This window comes from Taudactylus pleione, unplaced genomic scaffold (genome assembly GCF_031769625.1).
Source record: "Taudactylus pleione unplaced genomic scaffold, aTauple2 ptg000903l, whole genome shotgun sequence".
In the NCBI taxonomy this organism is placed as follows: Eukaryota; Metazoa; Chordata; class Amphibia; order Anura; family Myobatrachidae; genus Taudactylus; species Taudactylus pleione.
In genome coordinates, this window is record NW_028285304.1 from 1,255,504 (window position 1) to 1,273,863 (window position 18,360).

Sequence of the window (18,360 nt, forward strand, 5' to 3'; positions counted from 1 at the left end):
CTGATCCCTGCCAGACCGATAGCACATGGAGAGAGGTGAATTCAGGTCAGACAGGAAACACAATCCACATGTAAACATGTATTGTTATAAAGTACAGAACTATGCACTGAATCCAGTTAGTACATGTGCTCGCAGTGACTTTGCAAATGCTGCTTTTTGGGTGCGGTCATTACAGTAACATCCAGAGAGTTAAAACTGAAGTCGCTCCCTCTCCCTCACTCTCTATGCTGTGGTTGGCTGCTTGGAGCTTTATATACAGAATGTAATGACGTTGCTGGTTGGAGAGTGTTCACTAAGTCTCTGAGAGATGGCACTGAAGAAAGATTCCTGCATTGTGCTGAACGATGGGCATAAGATACCAGTGATCGGCTTTGGCACGTACGCCCCAGAGACGGTGGGTGACTGGACCATACTTGCAGACATTTCGGGAGGGGGCTGGCAGGTCCGTCCAGCAGGGAGGGGGGGTACTGACTTTATAGCTGTTTGGCTGTGGTGAGATATCCTATACTTTTTACCACAAAGGTTTACAGACCGTGTTATATTTAGTGCATTAAAAAAATCTAAATAATTGCAATATAATACGAAAACATTCTATAAAATCTTATAGTTTATATTAAGCTGCCACCCTGTCTGCCACTGCTGTCATCCTGTCTGCCACTGCTGTGCCTCTATGATTTACAGATGTGCTGTATTCTTTATTAAACTGCCGCATGTTTGTGTAATCAATATTGTGAGCTGTGAGATGGTCAAAGTTGACTGGAATGATTAAGATTTTGGGCTCTATTTATTATCATTATTTTTACTAAAATAAAGTGAAAAGGGTGTTTTGTGTTTTCACACCCTTTTCACATTATTTTAGTTTCACCTAAAGTTACTAAAGGGCAATTGGAGTAGAATTCGTAAAATTCTACTTCAAGCCCTAATTATCACATATTTTTAGTAATAAGATCGCATTTCCCATAATTGTAATGGGAAATACGATCTGTCTGGTAGTTACTAAAAATAAATTGTGAGAAAATATCGGGGGAAGCCCTGTGATAATAACGCCACCTGGAGGTGGCGTTATTCAGGGTCTCCCCCGGTTACCGGATTCCTGCTCTGCTCTAACAGACAGAGCAGAGCCCAGAGCCAGCCCCAGTGATCAGCTGTGTGGTCTAAACAGACCACACGCTGATCTCTGCTAAAAAAAAAAAAGTAATAAAAAAATAACGTACCTGAGTCCAGGGACTGGAGATCGGGGCTCCGGTGATGTTCTCCCTCCGGTCAGCTGGTCTAACATTCTGCACTGGGACCCGGTCATCAACTGACCGGGTCCCAGTGCAGGATGGGAGATCAGCTGACCGGAGCCACAGAGGACATCACTTTGCAGCCCTCTATTCTAGACCTAACCATCACCGGAGCCCGATCACCGGAGATAAGGGTTATTAAAGGGGAAGGGGGGGGTCGCGATCATGGGGGGCGTGGCTTAGCGGCGGCCGGTCGTCGCGCGTATGCGCGGGCACTTGTCTCAGTATTTTTTGCGAAAAATTCCGTCATAGGTGTGCAGAGAGGTTTCGCAGGAGCAGAGCTTTATCGCAAGCGCTGTCCCTGCAAGGGATTTTTAGTAAATCCCTGTGATGTTGAATTAATTCGCAATGCAAATTCAGTCGGTAATATCACACTACAATCTGCATTCTAAATGTTGATTGTAGTAAATAGAGCTCTATATGTCTTAAACATTCTTTGGAATTACTTTCATTGGTGGATTCGTACACAGGAGACAATCTAAATCTGTAATCTGATAAATTTGGCAAATGCAGGGCACACAGAAAGAGACCACTTAATGCCAATCCGTTTGCACCCGGACACACCATGCTGCACTGCAAGGGGGGCTAATACATGTACAGTATTACTGTTTGCATGCAGGGTAAATACCAGCTGCTTCTGCATGTTGCCCACACATGCTGGCCAGTTTTCTTTTTAGGTAAATTGCTCACGGGATGAATCTAATTGTAGCAGGGTGTGCCGCAGGTGGATAAGAGGTGCCTAGAGCCTCTGATATCAGTAGAAATACAGAGCTTTATTTTTACACTGCAATTTACATTTTAGTTTGGACAGAAAAGGACATAAAATAAAATAAAGAATCTCAGTGAGCAGTTTGCACTCTACCTTCTAAGCTGCAGGACACTACCTGTCATGGCTCTCACGCAGGACTCCTATGTTGTATTAGAAGACGGATATAAATGCCAGCGGTTGGATTTGGCACCTATGCCCCAGAGACGGTGAGTGGGTGTAGGTTGGCGGCTGGCTGCCTATTATAAGAACCAGTTTATTGGGTGAGAAATTCAGCTGATATGATTTGGGATTGTGTACTAGGGGTCTGGTCTTTTTTTGGGGAATTCGCAGCTGCTGTTAATTTGTTAATATTTTAACATTACAATATACATAGTTTTTATTATGTTGTAATCACTTTTTCCACGAGCTGCAGGGATTATTTTAGTCTAGTGGTTTTTGAGAAATTCAGTGGTGTCATTTTTGTTTACTAACTAGTTTTCTGGAATCTGGCTAAATCAAAAAATTCCTATTTCCCTAAACCCCTCTGTCTCCTTCTAATAACTGACCCGTATTTTGGTTCTGATAGATCTGTACTGAGAATCTCTGCCAAAGGCTGTAAAGTGCCGGTTTGTCCCTATTGTATAACTGCTCCATCCTGCACCCTTAGTAATTCGGCTTTGTGCAGAAGTCCCTGTTTGTTTTATTATCTCTGTTGTACTTATTTATAAATTGTGTTCCACCTAAAACCTGTAGAGTAGTAATAGTGTGTCTTTTTCCCGGTGCGTAGATCTTTGGTCATTTTAAATGTTCAACGCTGTGAAACGTTTTTTTATGCGCTCTTTCAAGAATAGAAAACAAATAAGCCTTGGGCCAAGCAATTTGTACATAATTTTTTCTTTTAAAAGGAACGTCAATTAACGTCAGTAAGAATGCAAAAAATCTAAAGATAAAATATATAAATAAAAAAATATATTTTTGTCCTTTTTTGCGAGCTAGGAGCGGTCTCTTCCGGGCTCTGGGCAGCGCATGTGCCCGTTCCGAAGACTCCCCCGATGCATCATGGGGGACGGTGGCGTATCTATAATGGGTGCAGGGCACACTTGCCTACTTTTAAAAAAGCTTTTCAGGGAGACCACAACACACCCTACACCAATTTCTTGAATACTCACGTCTCCAGAGCAGAGTCCCGCGCCGGTGGTAGCAGCACTATACAATTCACCGGCAAAATGGTGCCGCAACTATTTTCCCTGGTGTTTTACGCATACGCAGTAGGGAAATCACGGGGAAAATGGCTGCCGCACCATTTCCCACCCCGGTGACCTACTGCTGCACTCAGTGTGCTACCAGCCACAGGGTTTAGGGGAGGGGGCCTGCGGACAGACACAGCACACAGCCCCACCCCCACCTCTCTTAATTCACCCCTGATGGGGGATATAGTTTTGTGTCAACTGTGGCTTCTGTGTCCAAACAGTCACAACTGAATTGGGGCACAGTGGTCAGCTGTGCCGCCCCCCCCCCCCAGCTACTGCCTGGGAAATCCACAACTGGTGCCCGCTCATGCGGGCTTTATGGCAAAGTCACAAACATGTAGAACACGTGTCTGATGAGCAGGGATGCTGAACGGGGAGGGAGCTGGCGCTAATTACTGGAATCCGGGTCTCTTATATTGATCTGCACCTTGTTAGCCCACATCACCTGGCTGATACCTGTCGTTCCAACATCACCTGGCTGATACCTGTCGTTCCAACATCACCTGGCTGATACCTGTCGTTCCAACATCACCTGGCTGATACCTGTCGTTCCAACATCACCTGGCTGATACCTGTCGTTCCAACATCACCTGGCTGATACCTGTCGTTCCAACATCACCTGGCTGGTACCTGTCGTTCCAACATCACCTGGCTGGTACCTGTCCTTCCAACATCACCTGGCTGGTACCTGTCCTTCCAACATCACCTGGCTGGTACCTGTCATTCCAACATCACCTGGCTGGTACCTGTCATTCCAACATCACCTGGCTGATACCTGTCATTCCAACATCACCTGGCTGATACCTGTCATTCCAACATCACCTGGCTGATACCTGTCATTCCAACATCACCTGGCTGATACCTGTCATTCCAACATCACCTGGCTGATACCTGTCGTTCCACAGCACGGCTCAGGCTTTATCTTGCTTTGTCTCATCTGGCTCCTCTCATCATACTGGATGTAAGCACGTCGGGGCTGATTCTGTGAAGGACATAAAGTTGACCTGCAGACCCATCTGCACCACAGAAAGAATTCGCTGATGCTTGTGCGCCAGGCAGGGCTTATGCATGCACATGGAGAACGCAAGCGTGGACAGACAGGGCGTATGCATGCCCACTAGGGCACCTAACACTTGGTTGCTTATTCTCTGCTGCTTATGTGGGTGTTATGGTCGCTAATGTAGCAATATATATTATCCAATGGGGCGTGGCCTAATCGCGGAAGGCGTGGCCATGCCCCCTTCCCGAAAAAAGAAAAAATGTTTTGCAGCGGCGCTGTGCGCTGGGGGGTCGCTCTGACCCCCTCAGCCCTCCTCGTAGCCAGGGGGGGCGCAATCAGGGTGATTGCTCCCCCCCACAGACAGCAGCCACGAGCAGTCTCCCACTGCAGCTCAGCACACGCTGTGTGCTGAGCTGTAGTGAGAGAGGGGAGCAGGCGGCGCCGGACCCGAGCCCCTCAGGAAGCCCGAGCTCGGGTAATTTTTACCCACTATCCCCCCCCCTCTCGGCGCCCCTGAGTCTGATATAGTTGCTGTGAGTTGATTGCCGGCTTCCTTGATGTCTCAATTTGGGGCACAAAACTAGTTAATGTATTTGGCGAATAGTGGTTGATTACAGACAGTGCTGCAAAGGGACCTTGTCAAAGTAATAATTTGGGGAGGGGTATTTTAATTTTTTTTAAATGTAAGCCTTTTTAATGTCTAGTAACTGGTGAAAGCCATGTCGCAGACAGTTACGTTATTCTCCCGTGTTCTGGCTGAATTTTGCTGTGGCATCAGAAAGATGCAACGCCTGCAGGTATACCTGTGGGTACATATCTCATTGATTAATGTACCTGTTGGTCTCAGCACATTCAATTGGAGAAGACAGGACTGGCAGTGGGAGGAGTAATACGTAGAGGGGGGAGGAGTCATGTTTAATTCTTAAATTCAAGAAACTATAGTGAACTCTGGTGCACACTGTGTCTGCCCAATCCTCTCTCTAAAACCTGCCCACTCAGGTACAAAGCAGTATATACTGTATACTGCCCTTCTATATCTACTGCTTATACATCTCCTGCTCTTTAGGGGGGGCGGATTCATTCTTAATTCGCCCCCCCCTAAAAGAAAAGTGTAGATCCGCCCCTGCATTAGAGAACTGTAACGCTGAACGTGATCTTTGTCTCATTTCTTGCAGTATACCAAGGAACAGGCTGGGGCCAGCGCAAAGGTCGCCATCGAAGTGGGATACCGTCACATAGACTGCGCGTTTATATACGGCAATGAGGTAGAGGTTGGCAAGGCCATTAGAGAGAAGATTGCGGATGGGACGGTGAAGAGAGAGGACATTTTCTATACTGGGAAGGTAACTGGACACGTGTGTGATATAATGTAGTGGCCCGGTCACCAGATCCTCTATCCATCCCGCTCCTGACACACCTGGAGCATTTTAGTATGAAAATAAAAATTTATTTATTCAGGCACACAGTAACATGTAGGCCCACGCGTACACAAACATGTATGCACACAGAAACATGCACATGTACGGACACACACATGCATGTATACACAGAAACATGCACACAGAAGCATTCAAGCACGCACACAAACAGAAACATGTGCATGCACGCACGCACATGGACACACACACAGAAACACACAAACACTGGGGCATGTTTAGCAATCTGTGGTGATAAGGATGATTTTGTTCTCAAGTGATAAATAAAAACACTTATTGATGCCGTTTAACATGCAAAAAATAAAATAAACAGGGCAACTAAGAAATGCTGACCTGCCCTAGAGATAATGGCACTAAGGGCTGGATTATCACTTGGCTGGGCCAGTCTCTGCAGGAGTATGATTTCCCTGAACTGGCTTTCCAGATAGAAAAATATATATATATATTTTTAAATTATAAATATGGTCAATCATTAAATAAAAAAGTTGCTTTACAGTATGTCTGATGCGTTCTCTGAAATATTGGTTATGTTCACAAAATAATAACTGCTGATCTACATGTGTACAGTAGGTGACTTGTTAAATCAAGTTACACTGTTCACTCTCAGTTTGTTTTGGCAGCTGTGGTGCACTAATCACAGCCCTGACAGGGTCCGTCCAGCTCTTGAGAAAAATCTGAAGGATGTCGGGATGGATTACCTCGATCTCTTCCTCATTCACAACCCAGTGGAGTTTAAGGTTTGTTCATATATATGGTTGCTATGGGTTACCGTGCATCACATCTTATATCTGTTCTTATGGAATGCAGCACACCTCAGTTTATATCTGGTTGCTATAGGTAACAGCACACCTCAGTTTATAGCTGGTTGCTATGTAATACAGCACACCTCAGTTTACATCTGGTTGCTATCAGATACAGCACATCTTAGTTTAAATCTTGTTGCTACTAGAGCTGTGCTGTTTGGTTTTCCTGAAAACGGATCCCAGTTTGACATCACTTTGGGGTACCGAGTAGAACCAAATGCAGGCTCGGGTGTGCTGTAAGTTCCTAACTCGGATTTAAATACCGAATCTGGAGTTTTGGATTGCATGTAATCAGGTCCAAATTACATGATTTTAGCTGTTTTTAGCAATTTTAAAGAAATTCAGAACCAAAACAGAAAAGACCCAAAACACTTGTTTTGGGCCTTATTCAAGTTGCAGGTAAGGCGGGCGCAATTGCAGCAGCCATACAAGATTTCCTTCTGCATGCAGAGATGGCCGCATCTGTGTGACCGCACGCTACTTGCGAGAGCCGCCGTCATCCCGGTTATATGAATTTGCACCAGCCATATCATTGGTACCGGATTTCTGCGTACGCTCACCTCTGAATAGCTGGCAATGCCGCCACCACGCCTTCAGAACATTTATCCAATGGGCCAACGCCGCTTTGCCACCCAGTAACACTCGCTCAGTCGCAGGTAGAGATCCGACTAAGATCTGTAAGGTGCTGAAACTCCCATGATTGCTCTAAGTTGCATACGGGAACCCCGACCTATGCGCAATTTACCAAAACCGTACACAGACGGGATTGCGTGCAGGCCTATTGCATTGAAGTTGATCCCATACCATGTATTATAGCCATAAAGTGCAATAACATGTTAGCTTCCCTTTGAGAAAGACATTGGTACATACTGGATGGTGCATTTATTTAGTAGAATTACCAGTATATTATATAATGGCAGCCTGTGATTGTCATTGGTGCGCTGTAGAGTCGTTCTGAGCATGACTGAGTGTTGTGTTTCCTGTCCCGATGCAGCCCGGCGATGATCCCTTACCCAAGGATGAGAACTGCAAATTGATCTTTCACAACACAGATCTCCGGGATACTTGGAAGGTACGGTATGAGAGCTGGTCACTCAGGTGATAAGGTGGGATGTTTACACCTGTCACCAAAAGTCACTTAACCAAGATTGCAACATTTGTACAGGTTAGAAATATAATCAAGATATTAAAATCCGTAAATTCATTTATCAGGGGGAGACGTACTAAGCCTCGGAAAGAGGAGAGTGATAAACTACCAACCAATCAGCTCCTAACTGCCATTTTTCAAATGCAGCCTGTGACATGACCATTAGGAGCTGATTGGTTGGTACTTTATCACTCTGCAAGGTTTAGAACATCTACCCCTTACTCTGGTTTTGTCCAACGTCTTTGGGAGAAATAGGACACATATGGTAATTGTCAAGGACTTCTCTATTACAGTGTGTGTGTGTGTATATATATATATATATATATAATATGGAAGGACGTTGCGATGACAGGGACCAGTACGGAATCCCTTTGGCACTTTCGTAGCCGCACTTTTCTTGGTCAAATTGCATTAGCATAATCTACACATATAAACTCTCTATTGTCAGATGGATGTAGCCATAAATTCTTTCAAACCATATTTTCTCAAAAATAAAGATACAGACCAAGTTAATGCCGTTCAAAAAATAATAGGTCAGCTTTATTTATTTACAATAATGAGTATGGTGGCAGAGGAAAGAACGGCCAATCACCGGCGCCAACTATCCCAATTAATGGTAAGTGAGATACTTGCAAGGGCCAACTCTCCCTTTATAGCAAGTAAGACGGTGTCCAACACCCATACCCATGCACCATTTCGGGCCACCCGGATGAGAGGCGCCGCTGACCCCAGTAGATTGAAATCAGCCTAAGCAGTGGATTGAAGGGGTGGGAACCGCTCCTATTGCAGCAATATGGACGCTATACAGATTGCTGGTCTTTCCCGCCATGAAATAAAGCCGACACACGACACAATAGGGAAGGGAGGGTGGGAGATCAGAATCAAAGAGGCGGGATAACCTACAGATATTACCCATACTCCCAGTAACTACCCTCCTTAACAACAAACAACCTATCCCTGTGACTTTAACAACTGCCAATTCTAAATCACCCCTCCTTTCACTTTATTTACCCCATCTATCCCTGTCTAGAGGTTTATATGCCCTCTGTTCTATGCAAACCTCGGTTATTTATTGTTGCAATGTATATTGCCACCTACTGGGTCCTACATGGTAGTGCAGCCTTATTTATTACTTGCGCCCTGGGCAAGATTACTTCAAAGGATGGGTTGCAGCAGAGGCGTCACCGGGGTCTGTTGACATCTGGCGCGCACTCTGGATAACCCCTGGCTAAAAGGAGACATGGCCTAATTTATAGAGGGCGTGGCCTCGCAGGGGATCCCGATAACATAACTCCGGGGGCAGCCCAGCATCACAGGAGATGCTGGGCTGCCCCCGGAGACTGAGCAGTCTGCACTGGTGGCTCCTCTCTACGACAGGAGTATGTCACACTCAGCACCCAGCTCCTGTCCATGCAGAGGAGCCAGCATTTTGGTGTCACCCCCCTCTGAGGGTGACACCCGGGTGCGGCCCATACCCCACGCATGACGCCACTGGGTTCCAGGCACCTCCATATTTCCTTAAATATGCCGGCAACTGGGGCATTACTTATGTATAAAAATATTTTATAATTATTATTCTAAGAAGCTTTATTCCCAGGATGACCCAGTAAAAGCACAGGACAAGGCCTGACCTAGGGAATTTAAGCTCTTTTTGGGTAGAAGAATTCTGTACACCCTCCTGTAAAAGAGGGGACACTTCCCTATATGAATCATTGTCAGTCTAGTGGGCCGATTTGGAATCTCAGTGGTCCACCACACAGTGTACTACCATAATGGGTGTGGCCAGAACAGTGGGCGTGGCAAGAACACAGTGGGTGTGGTTAGAACACATAGTGGGGTTTGCAAGCCCACTGAGGGTGTGACTAGCTTTGAACTAGTCTACTGTGCGTGTATAGAGCATAAGGGGTGTATTTACTAGAGTGCGGGGTTATACATAAAGTGGAGATGTTGCCCATAACAACCAATCAGATACTAGCTATTATCTTCTAGCAGGTGCGAGATAAATGTTAAGTAGAATCTGATTGGTTGCTATGGGGAACAGTTCCACTTCTAAAAACCAGTACTTTAGTAAATATACTCATTAGTCTGGGCCCTAAATCATTTTGGGTTCACCTGCGCATATATTCTACCGGACCACATCACACTTAAGATGGTGGATGGTACAGTGGACATGAGGTAGTGGTGGGGGGAGGTCGACGTCGACCCTTTACAGATAACTCAGATAGTCATAAGTCAATATGTAGAGGGTTGTGTTGTTGCAGACACAGTTTAGAGAAGAACCCTTGTGTTGAAATGTGTTTTGTAATTAATTTATTTTAAAAGATAGTGGTGCGAGTTTGGCATATAAAATAAAACAATTAGGTACAATAAAAAATCAGATAATTAAAAAAAAAATGCATACAGTACACAATAGTTACAGTATAAGACTATGACGTACATTTCACAGATAAATCCCTGATAGTGATATGAGCTATGTTGTTATAAAGTCCTTGAATAGGCATAAGTAATTAGTGTAGCTTTAGCGGGTAAGTTCCAGACGACCAATGGGAGACTGAGAAGTTGCAAACAAGTAAGCTTGTATTCCAGGCTTGAAAAGGCAGAGCCAGTGTAATGGCCTTTTTACATAAGGCAAACACAGTTCAGGAACAATAATTCATCTTACATGAGACAGCATTTCAAACGAGCAGAGTATTCACAGCACAGCCAGGTTGTCCAGCATAGAAAGAGCTGCTAAAGGTGCAACCTGTCCCTCACATTCCCCCTGACTAAAGGTTCCCCATACATCTGCGAAGGATCCTTGCGATCAGATTGGAAACGCCGATCCACCGGTCGGAAATGACGACCGACTGCCATCGAAGTTTTGCGATCCGTCGCAGGATCAGTGAATTTTACATTTTGAATTTCACCGATGTGCCAATCATGATAATTTTTTGATCCTGATCCGCATATCTGCGAATTCTAACATGTTGGATTTGACCGACCCTGCGATGCAAGGTTGAAGAATCGCTGCATCGATCTGACTCTGATGTATGGGGCCCTTTACTCAACTTACCAGGTTTATATACCTTAGCTGGTCTTAATTTTTGGTAAGGGTGTGGTCCCTCCCTGGCTACAGGAGGTTACCCCTTACCTCAGAATGTGGGAGAGACCCACTCTGGCACAGTAGCAATCTTCAATTGTAGTTTAGGTAATAAATGTAGCCATCCTCAATTGTTACATTTGTGTGTAATTCAATGCCAGTTGGATGTGGAGTGTAGTTCAGTTTTGTAAAAATAAATATAGTCTGTGTTTTTGTCTACTTACCTTCTTGCTGCAGGAAGTTTCATTGCAGCTGTGTTGATAAAAGTGAGCGGCCGCTGTTTATGGACGTTGTCCAGATAAGTGACCTACAGTGGTCGCATTTCAAAGTTTCTGGAAAATTTCAGATTGTCAGGAACAAAACAAGCCTGTGAGTGCTGACCCCAGCAAGTGGCGCCCCCTAGGCAGGCGTCACACAGGCCTAATGGGCAATGCACCACTGCTTGCTAGCATCATTTATGAACCTGACTAATCGAATAACAGTAATGGAAGAAATCTTTCCGCTCTTTAGGCTATGGAGGCCTGCAAGGACGCCGGGTTGGTCCGATCCATCGGGGTCTCCAATTTTAACCGCAGACAACTGGAGCTGATCCTCAATATGCCGGGGTTGAAGCACAAGCCGGTCTGTAACCAGGTAAATGTCACATGTCCTTAGTACAGGGATAGAACCCTGAGACCTGGGCGTGTATAAATATTACAGGTATCGTCCATCCCTATACAGGATCACATGGTCACCTTTTTGTCCCTCCACAGGTGGAATGTCACATATTCATGAATCAGGGAAAGATGCTGAAGTTCTGCAAGTCCAAAGACATCGTGCTGGTGGGATACAGTGTGCTGGGATCCAGCAGAGCCGAGGAATGGTAAGGGAGCACTGTGATTAGGGATGTCCATCGACCATTGATAGTTTACAAATATTGATGGTTTACTACCGATGGTCGATGGTTTTGCCATCGATGGCAGAGAGCCAATGGTTTCTTGCTCCGTGTTAGCCCCGCCCCCTGGGCCCTACACCATTTTCTTGCTGGAGGCTAGTCAGGCACCCCGTCAGCAGTGGCCATTGAGTGGTGCAATTCATTGATGGCTCACATAGATGGTTGTTACACCATCGATGGTGACCACCGATGGCCATCCCTAACTGTGGGTCTCATTCAGAGCCGCTCGTAAGCGGCCGCTCGTTCGTTCCGAGCGATGTTCGCACATCTGCGCATGCATATGGGTTTTAGTACGCATGCGCGAACCAGTCAGTGCGGCCAAAAATCGTGTGCTCGCAATATAGCGAATGCCTGCTAATTTGAGTGACAGTGTGAGGCGTTTGTGGGTGGTAACAGGGGAAGGTGCTTGAAAACGGGGAGTGGTGATCCGAACGCAGGCGTGCCAAAAGGTCAAAACGGGCATTTTAAGGGTGTGCATAATTAACAAAGCAGCGTCATTGACCACGTCACTTGGTTGTTTTTTAGTCTGAACTGCTCGCATGATTGCGGTAGGAAAAACCAACCACAAGAATAGAGAGCAGTTCATACGCTGTTCGATGTACTCGATTAATCTAATAAATAGCGGACATGACATATGGTGCGAGCGGCCAGGGGGCGTTTTTTTCAAAATAACGAGCGCATGTTTTGTTCGCTCGTTCAGACATAGAGGCGTCAACAGACCGCAAAGAGCGAACGGTCAATTTAAATAGCCAGCCCCTTTTTCTGAACGACCATCCGCAAATAGCGTCCGGCTCTGAATCAGACCCTGTGTTTTAATTCTCATTATATTCTAGCTCCTCCTCCTAGTTCTGGGGCTGCTGCACACATCAGTATAAACAAAGGTCCTAATTGGCTGCCGAAAGCAACCAATCAACAATGAGCTTTTGTTACTCTATTGCAAATTAGACAATGAAAGCAAATTTCTGATTGGCTGCAATGCCTTTAGTGCAAGTTGCACCTCACCTTTGAGCATTGTTAGTAAGTGACCCTCAGTAAGAATCATTTTTGAACTGTAAACAAGTGCAGATCCGCAGGGGTTTCTTTGCGTATGCAGGTGCGCCTACATTTTGCCTGATGCATTTCAAGGAACAGACCCACTTCGCAGTCTTTCAACCTACCCATGAAGAGTCAGTGGGCCTGATTCAGACCCGGTCGCAAGCGCTGAGTGCTTGCAACCAGGTCGATGGTGGCCCACAGCGCATGCGCACGACGGAGCCGGCTCCGTCGTGAGCATGCACGAGACTCGGCTAGCGACTGGCAATCTGTTGCTCCAGGTCTCGCACCAAAGGGGGCGAGCTGTCGATGTTGAGTGACAGTTCGCCCCCTTTGGTGGGCGGGCCGCTTGCCGTTTTTGGGCGGCCCCACTGACATCACGAGTGATGTCAGTGGAGAGCTTCCGGCTCTGTTGGAGCCGAAACCTCTCTGGGGCTTGCGAAAAACGAGACCCGACGGGTCTCGTCGCAAGCCCGATGGTCGCGATGGTCTTGACCATCGCGACCATCATCATGGCCGCTCGCTATAGCTGTGGGTGGTAACCCACAGCTATGCGAGTGGCCAAGAGGCCACTCCAAAAGAAAAACAGCCCGGCCCTGATTCAGAGCGAGCGCTCTGTGAGAGCGAGCGGCTCTGAATCAGGCCCAGTGTGCGCCTAGTTCTGTGGGGTTAGCAGATATACCTCAAAATACACATGGTGCAAAGTCTCACCTGTAACTGCTCCTTTTATTCATGTAAATTTAATCTGGGTACACGCTAGACGATGTGTGTACCCAGCGACGGTTGATGAGATGGCACGATATATAAGGTGGTCTGTAAACACTGCGCGATCTGGTGTACGTCTGCCCGCTATGTCGTTTCCCCGCAGCATCCAGAACCATGGTGTCAGAACTTCAGATTGGCCTGAACTGCAGGTAGATCTGAAGGTGCGACAGACGACAGAAGGGAGCACGCGATCGTGGGAAAACACTGGACGATGTGGACGATTTGTCGTTCCAATTCGTCCCGAGATGACAAATCATCCAATATATAGTTTAGTGTATACCCAGCATCAGATGTAACACTTTGTGTATTTGAAGCCTATTATTACAGGGAGCAATTAGAAGGTGTAAAATATTGGATGAGATCCTATCTTCCACACCTGCTTTGCGAGGGAAGCGCCCAACTGGACTATGAAGCTGCCTTGTACATACACATTTCTAAATAATGGCCTGCTATTTACTGAGGGTGTTGCTGTTCTCAAACTAACTGTGGTAGGAATATACTGGCATCAAACAGACGGACATTTGATAAGAACTTGGACACAATGCTCCCAATCTGTTAGACTCCACTATGGCAGCCACACTTTAACAGGTTCTGCACCCTCAGACGACTTTTGTCCTAAACGCATTTTATTTCTAATTTCCTTCTGTGCTCTGAAACTTTGTATTTATATCATCAGTCAGATGTTTATATCACTTCACTAGCGATACATCATAAAGTTGCTCAGGACGTCCGAATTTGTGCTGCGTCTAACAAAATCCCCAAAAAGTAAGGCGTCCTTCTGTATCCCGTCCGCTTCCTAGCAAAGTGGGCGGGACAGAGGCGTGATGAGGAGATTCTTAATGCCATGATACACGGAATTACATTGTGGTGGGTGGAACCCAAGGAAACTATCTGCATGTTCCCATTCCCCCACGTTGGCCACGTTTATCCCCCAACAATTGTCTGCACAGCACAGGAGACAGAGCTGGGTCATATCCCAGGGCAGTAATGGTGCCTCATGCCTCAGTCAGTATATATAAGTTCCTCTCCTACAGTGGGAGGCCCAGATGCACCCAGTTTCTGGTGACAGTCTTGGGGGTAAATTTACTAAAGTGAGAGTTTTTAGAAGTGAGTTTTAAAAGTGATGTTGCCTATAGCAACCAATTAGATTCTAGCTATTATCTTCTAGAAGGTGCTAGTTAAGTGTTAAGTAGAATCTGATTGGTTGCTATGGGCAACATCACTTTTTTAAAACTCACTTCTAAAAACACTCACTTTAGTAAATGTATCCCTTGGAGTGAATGGCTTGTCCTCAATAGGTATCTTATTTTGTATCAACTCATTAATTATAGGTTTAAGTCAGCGTCATAAGGAGGGTGGTGTTGTCGCACAGAGCCGGAGAGCCCTGTGGGCGGCACAACCACAGAAGGACGCCGGCCACAGATGAACCCTGGAGCATCCCGATAAGAAGCCCATAGGCTTCTATTGGGTAACGCCACCTGAAGGTGGCGTTACCCATCAGAACGGAGCACCGAAATGCATTGCATTCCAGGTGCTTAGTAAATCCAGGGAAATTGGTAAAACCCCCGAAAATGCAATTTTCTGGGGTTTTACCGCATTTTTACCTTTAGTACATGCCGCCCCCAATCCGTCCCTGCCTTTCAGTCTGAAGTGGAGATGCAAATGAGATTTGTATTAATACGTATTCGTATCAACTCATAGTTGTGCGCTCTCAAATCCGGAGGAGACGTTGTGCGGAGACCGGCAAGATATGCTCTGCAAATTACCTCTATGGGGTATATTTACTAAAGTGCGGGTTTTTAGAAGTGGAGATGTTGCCCATAGCAACCAATCAGTTTCTAGCTATTATTTTCTAGAAGGTGTTAGGTAAATGTTACGTAAAATCTCATTGGTTGCTATGGGCAACATCTTCACTTCTAAAAAACTCTCACTTTAGTAAATATACCCCTATGTCTTCCAAATAAGGGCTATTTGTTCCACCAACAATTAACCTGCCATTTTAAGGAAGCATTGTTCCCAATTCCAGTTACATAACTGAGCGGACCGCTTCCAGCCTGTATAAGGCAGACGTAGGGCCGGCCACGTACACCTGCAAACGCTCTAGCCACAGTAATGCTGATCCGCAGTCGCACTGTACACGTCCCTTTAAAATACACTATTTTGGGGCTATTGTAAGTGCGGCAGAGAAGTGCACTGAACCAAGAGGCATAGTCAGGTTCACCCGTAGTTGAATAGGCTACATATTGTTCTTACAGCCGACGAACAATATATCTTGCCAGCTTTCCAGATATATGTGCACCCAGTATATCTGTAAACAACGTCATTTAATATATACAGTATTGTATCAGCCGTGCAGCATGGCAAAGGCAGTATAGCTTTCAGATATATTGTGCACATCTGTCTGTGCGCACATACGGCCCGACTGACTGACTCATATGTCGGCAAAGTGTGTCTGCACCCCAGCATACACCAAATCGGTCTGTCAGCTGGCAAGGTCGTTTCAACCTGCAGGAAAAAAAAGGGAATCATTATTTTACTATTCAGCAGTGGACGGAACTGCAAAGCCGCGCACAAGCTGCTCTGCGATTCCGTCCTACTAAAATGTAAACACTGCAGGAGGCGTCTGAAGTGAAGAGACGCCTCCCGTCAGCATCTGCGATCCCAGCGCTGTGACCCAGCTCGCAGCCTGGGCTCACCATCGCCATCAGTGGTCATGTTGTGTTGCACCGGCCAGCTGAGTAAGCCTCAGCTTACCCAGACCATAACCTCTTCCCTCCCAGAAAATGGGGGCGACACTCCCCCGGTTTCCAGAAATAGGCTGTCCTCGCACCACCCCCAAACGCCTCTGCCTGTCAATCAGGCAGGGGCATAGGGGGACCACAGAGTGCTCTCACGAAATCTATTCTGCACATGAGCAGAACATGTCCTGCCAGGGCCGGCTCTAGGGGTGTTCGACCAGTGCAGTCGAACAGGGGCGCCACTCATAGAGGGCGCACCCCTCCCCAACATCACGATTTCAGCGGGACAGTACTGTCCCGCTGTTCCACCCGTGGGCTGAAGTGGCCAAATTGGGAGGTTGGGGACCCCCACCACCGCAGCTGTGTGGTGGTGCCGGACCCCGGAGTCTGAATGGATGCTGCGCGGTATCCATTCAGTGACGGGAGAGGGCTGGGGGAAGATAGTGAGGCTCCCCCCAGCCTGACGTTATTTGGAGGCGTGCCATGCGGGCACGCCTCCAAATAACGCCACATAAGGGGCATGGCCTATGGTAATTAGACCAAAACCCCATTTTCTGCATCCTCTATAGAATCAGACCCTAAGTGCAGAGATGTGTCATTCCTAGGGAAAGCAAGAAATATTGCACTGACCCGAGGACAGATGTGATAGCAGCATACAGTAACGCTGGTCCCATAGGGAAATGTATTACATTTAAAATAATGACACCACCGTGCATTCATACACGTTAATTACTGCATAATCAATGTTATCCTATGTAGGCAAATGTGATTTACCCTCAACCTTAAACTCCCCTCTCTCATCTACCATCTAACAGGGTTGAACAAGATTCTCCTATACTGCTGGAAGACCCCGTCCTGAACGCAGTGGCCAAGAAGCACAAGTGCAGCCCGGCGCAGGTAGCGATGCGTTACCTGATGCAGAGAGGGATTGTCGTCCTCGCCAAGAGCTTCAGCCCAGCCAGGATCAAGCAGAACCTACAGGTGACAGAAACGGGCTAGTGCCAAGCGCACAATGGAATGTTGCCAAGCGCACAATGGAATGTTGCCAAGCGCACAATGGAATGTTGCCAAGAGCACAATGGAATGTTGCCAAGAGCACAATGGAATGAACCCATTGAAATAGGTTAAATTTTAAATATCTGTAAAATATATTTTATTTCTTCTCACACCCTCCTTCCTCCCCCTTCTGAAGAACGCACAAGTGGCGGCCATATTCCGTCACCTTATCAGCCTCAATGTAGGCGGATTACATTTGTAGCTGACAACATTTTATCGATTTTATTCCAGGTCTTCGATGTTGAACTGAGTGCAGAAGACATGAAATGCCTGGATGGGGTTAACAAGGATATTCGTTACTCGTGTTATAGAGAGTAAGTTAGTAAATAAAATGCTTTTTTTAAAATAAATACATAAAAACAATACTTAACTAATCTCTATTCCCTCAGATGGAAGGAACACCCCAAATATCCTTTCCATGATGAGTATTAGGGGGGAGCGGATTCCCATCCTGGCACCACGGCACCTTAATTCGGGAAATTAGTTATCCCATAAATCCAGCGGACAACAGGATCGCCCCCTCATTGTGACTTCTACGTATCCTCATCTGAGACTGAAGATCACCTGCTCAGGGTGCATTGGGCGGTAACAGGAACATTGATGGCTTGGGTGTCACTAGGCTTACACAAATCAAATTCATTGTTACAAATGTGTTACTCAGTTTGGGCAGGGTGATATCTATGTAGATGAATATAATACGTCTTCCCCAATGCTAACATTACAATCAGATATTTCTCCCCAATCAGCTGTTAGATGTAGGATTTGAGCAGACGTTCAAGTAGGATGCGTTTCATGTAATGCAATAAAAGGTTACAAGATAACACTGTTTCCGTGTCAGGATTTTCCTCTGGGTACTACATGTGGAAACTACATAAAGGCACGCTGGTATTGGTCCTGCACTGTATATATTATTATGGGGATTTACCTGGTTGCTGCTACTTGTGTGTTGAAACACAAAAATGGACCTCTGGATGCTCCTCTTCCTCTCCACCCCTCCTCCCCTCATCGTCCTTAAACAAATGTCTGATAAGAGAGTAAAGTGACTGTCTGGCAGAGGCAGGGCCGGCTCTACGGGTGTTCGACCAG

At 46.2% G+C, this 18,360-nt stretch overlaps 1 protein-coding gene across 1 annotated transcript; it reads left to right on the forward strand.

The window, feature by feature from the left end:
• The first annotated feature begins 228 nt into the window (after nucleotides 1-228).
• On the forward strand, nucleotides 229-18,082 carry LOC148473967 (aldo-keto reductase family 1 member C1-like). Its single transcript, XM_088459290.1, has 9 exons — nucleotides 229-394; nucleotides 5,460-5,627; nucleotides 6,341-6,457; nucleotides 7,518-7,595; nucleotides 11,260-11,382; nucleotides 11,502-11,611; nucleotides 17,034-17,199; nucleotides 17,506-17,588; nucleotides 17,664-18,082. The coding sequence occupies exons 1-9, from the start codon at nucleotides 308-310 to the stop codon at nucleotides 17,704-17,706; spliced, it is 975 nt and encodes a 324-aa protein (XP_088315416.1). The 5' UTR covers nucleotides 229-307; the 3' UTR covers nucleotides 17,707-18,082.
• The last annotated feature ends 278 nt before the right edge of the window (nucleotides 18,083-18,360 follow it).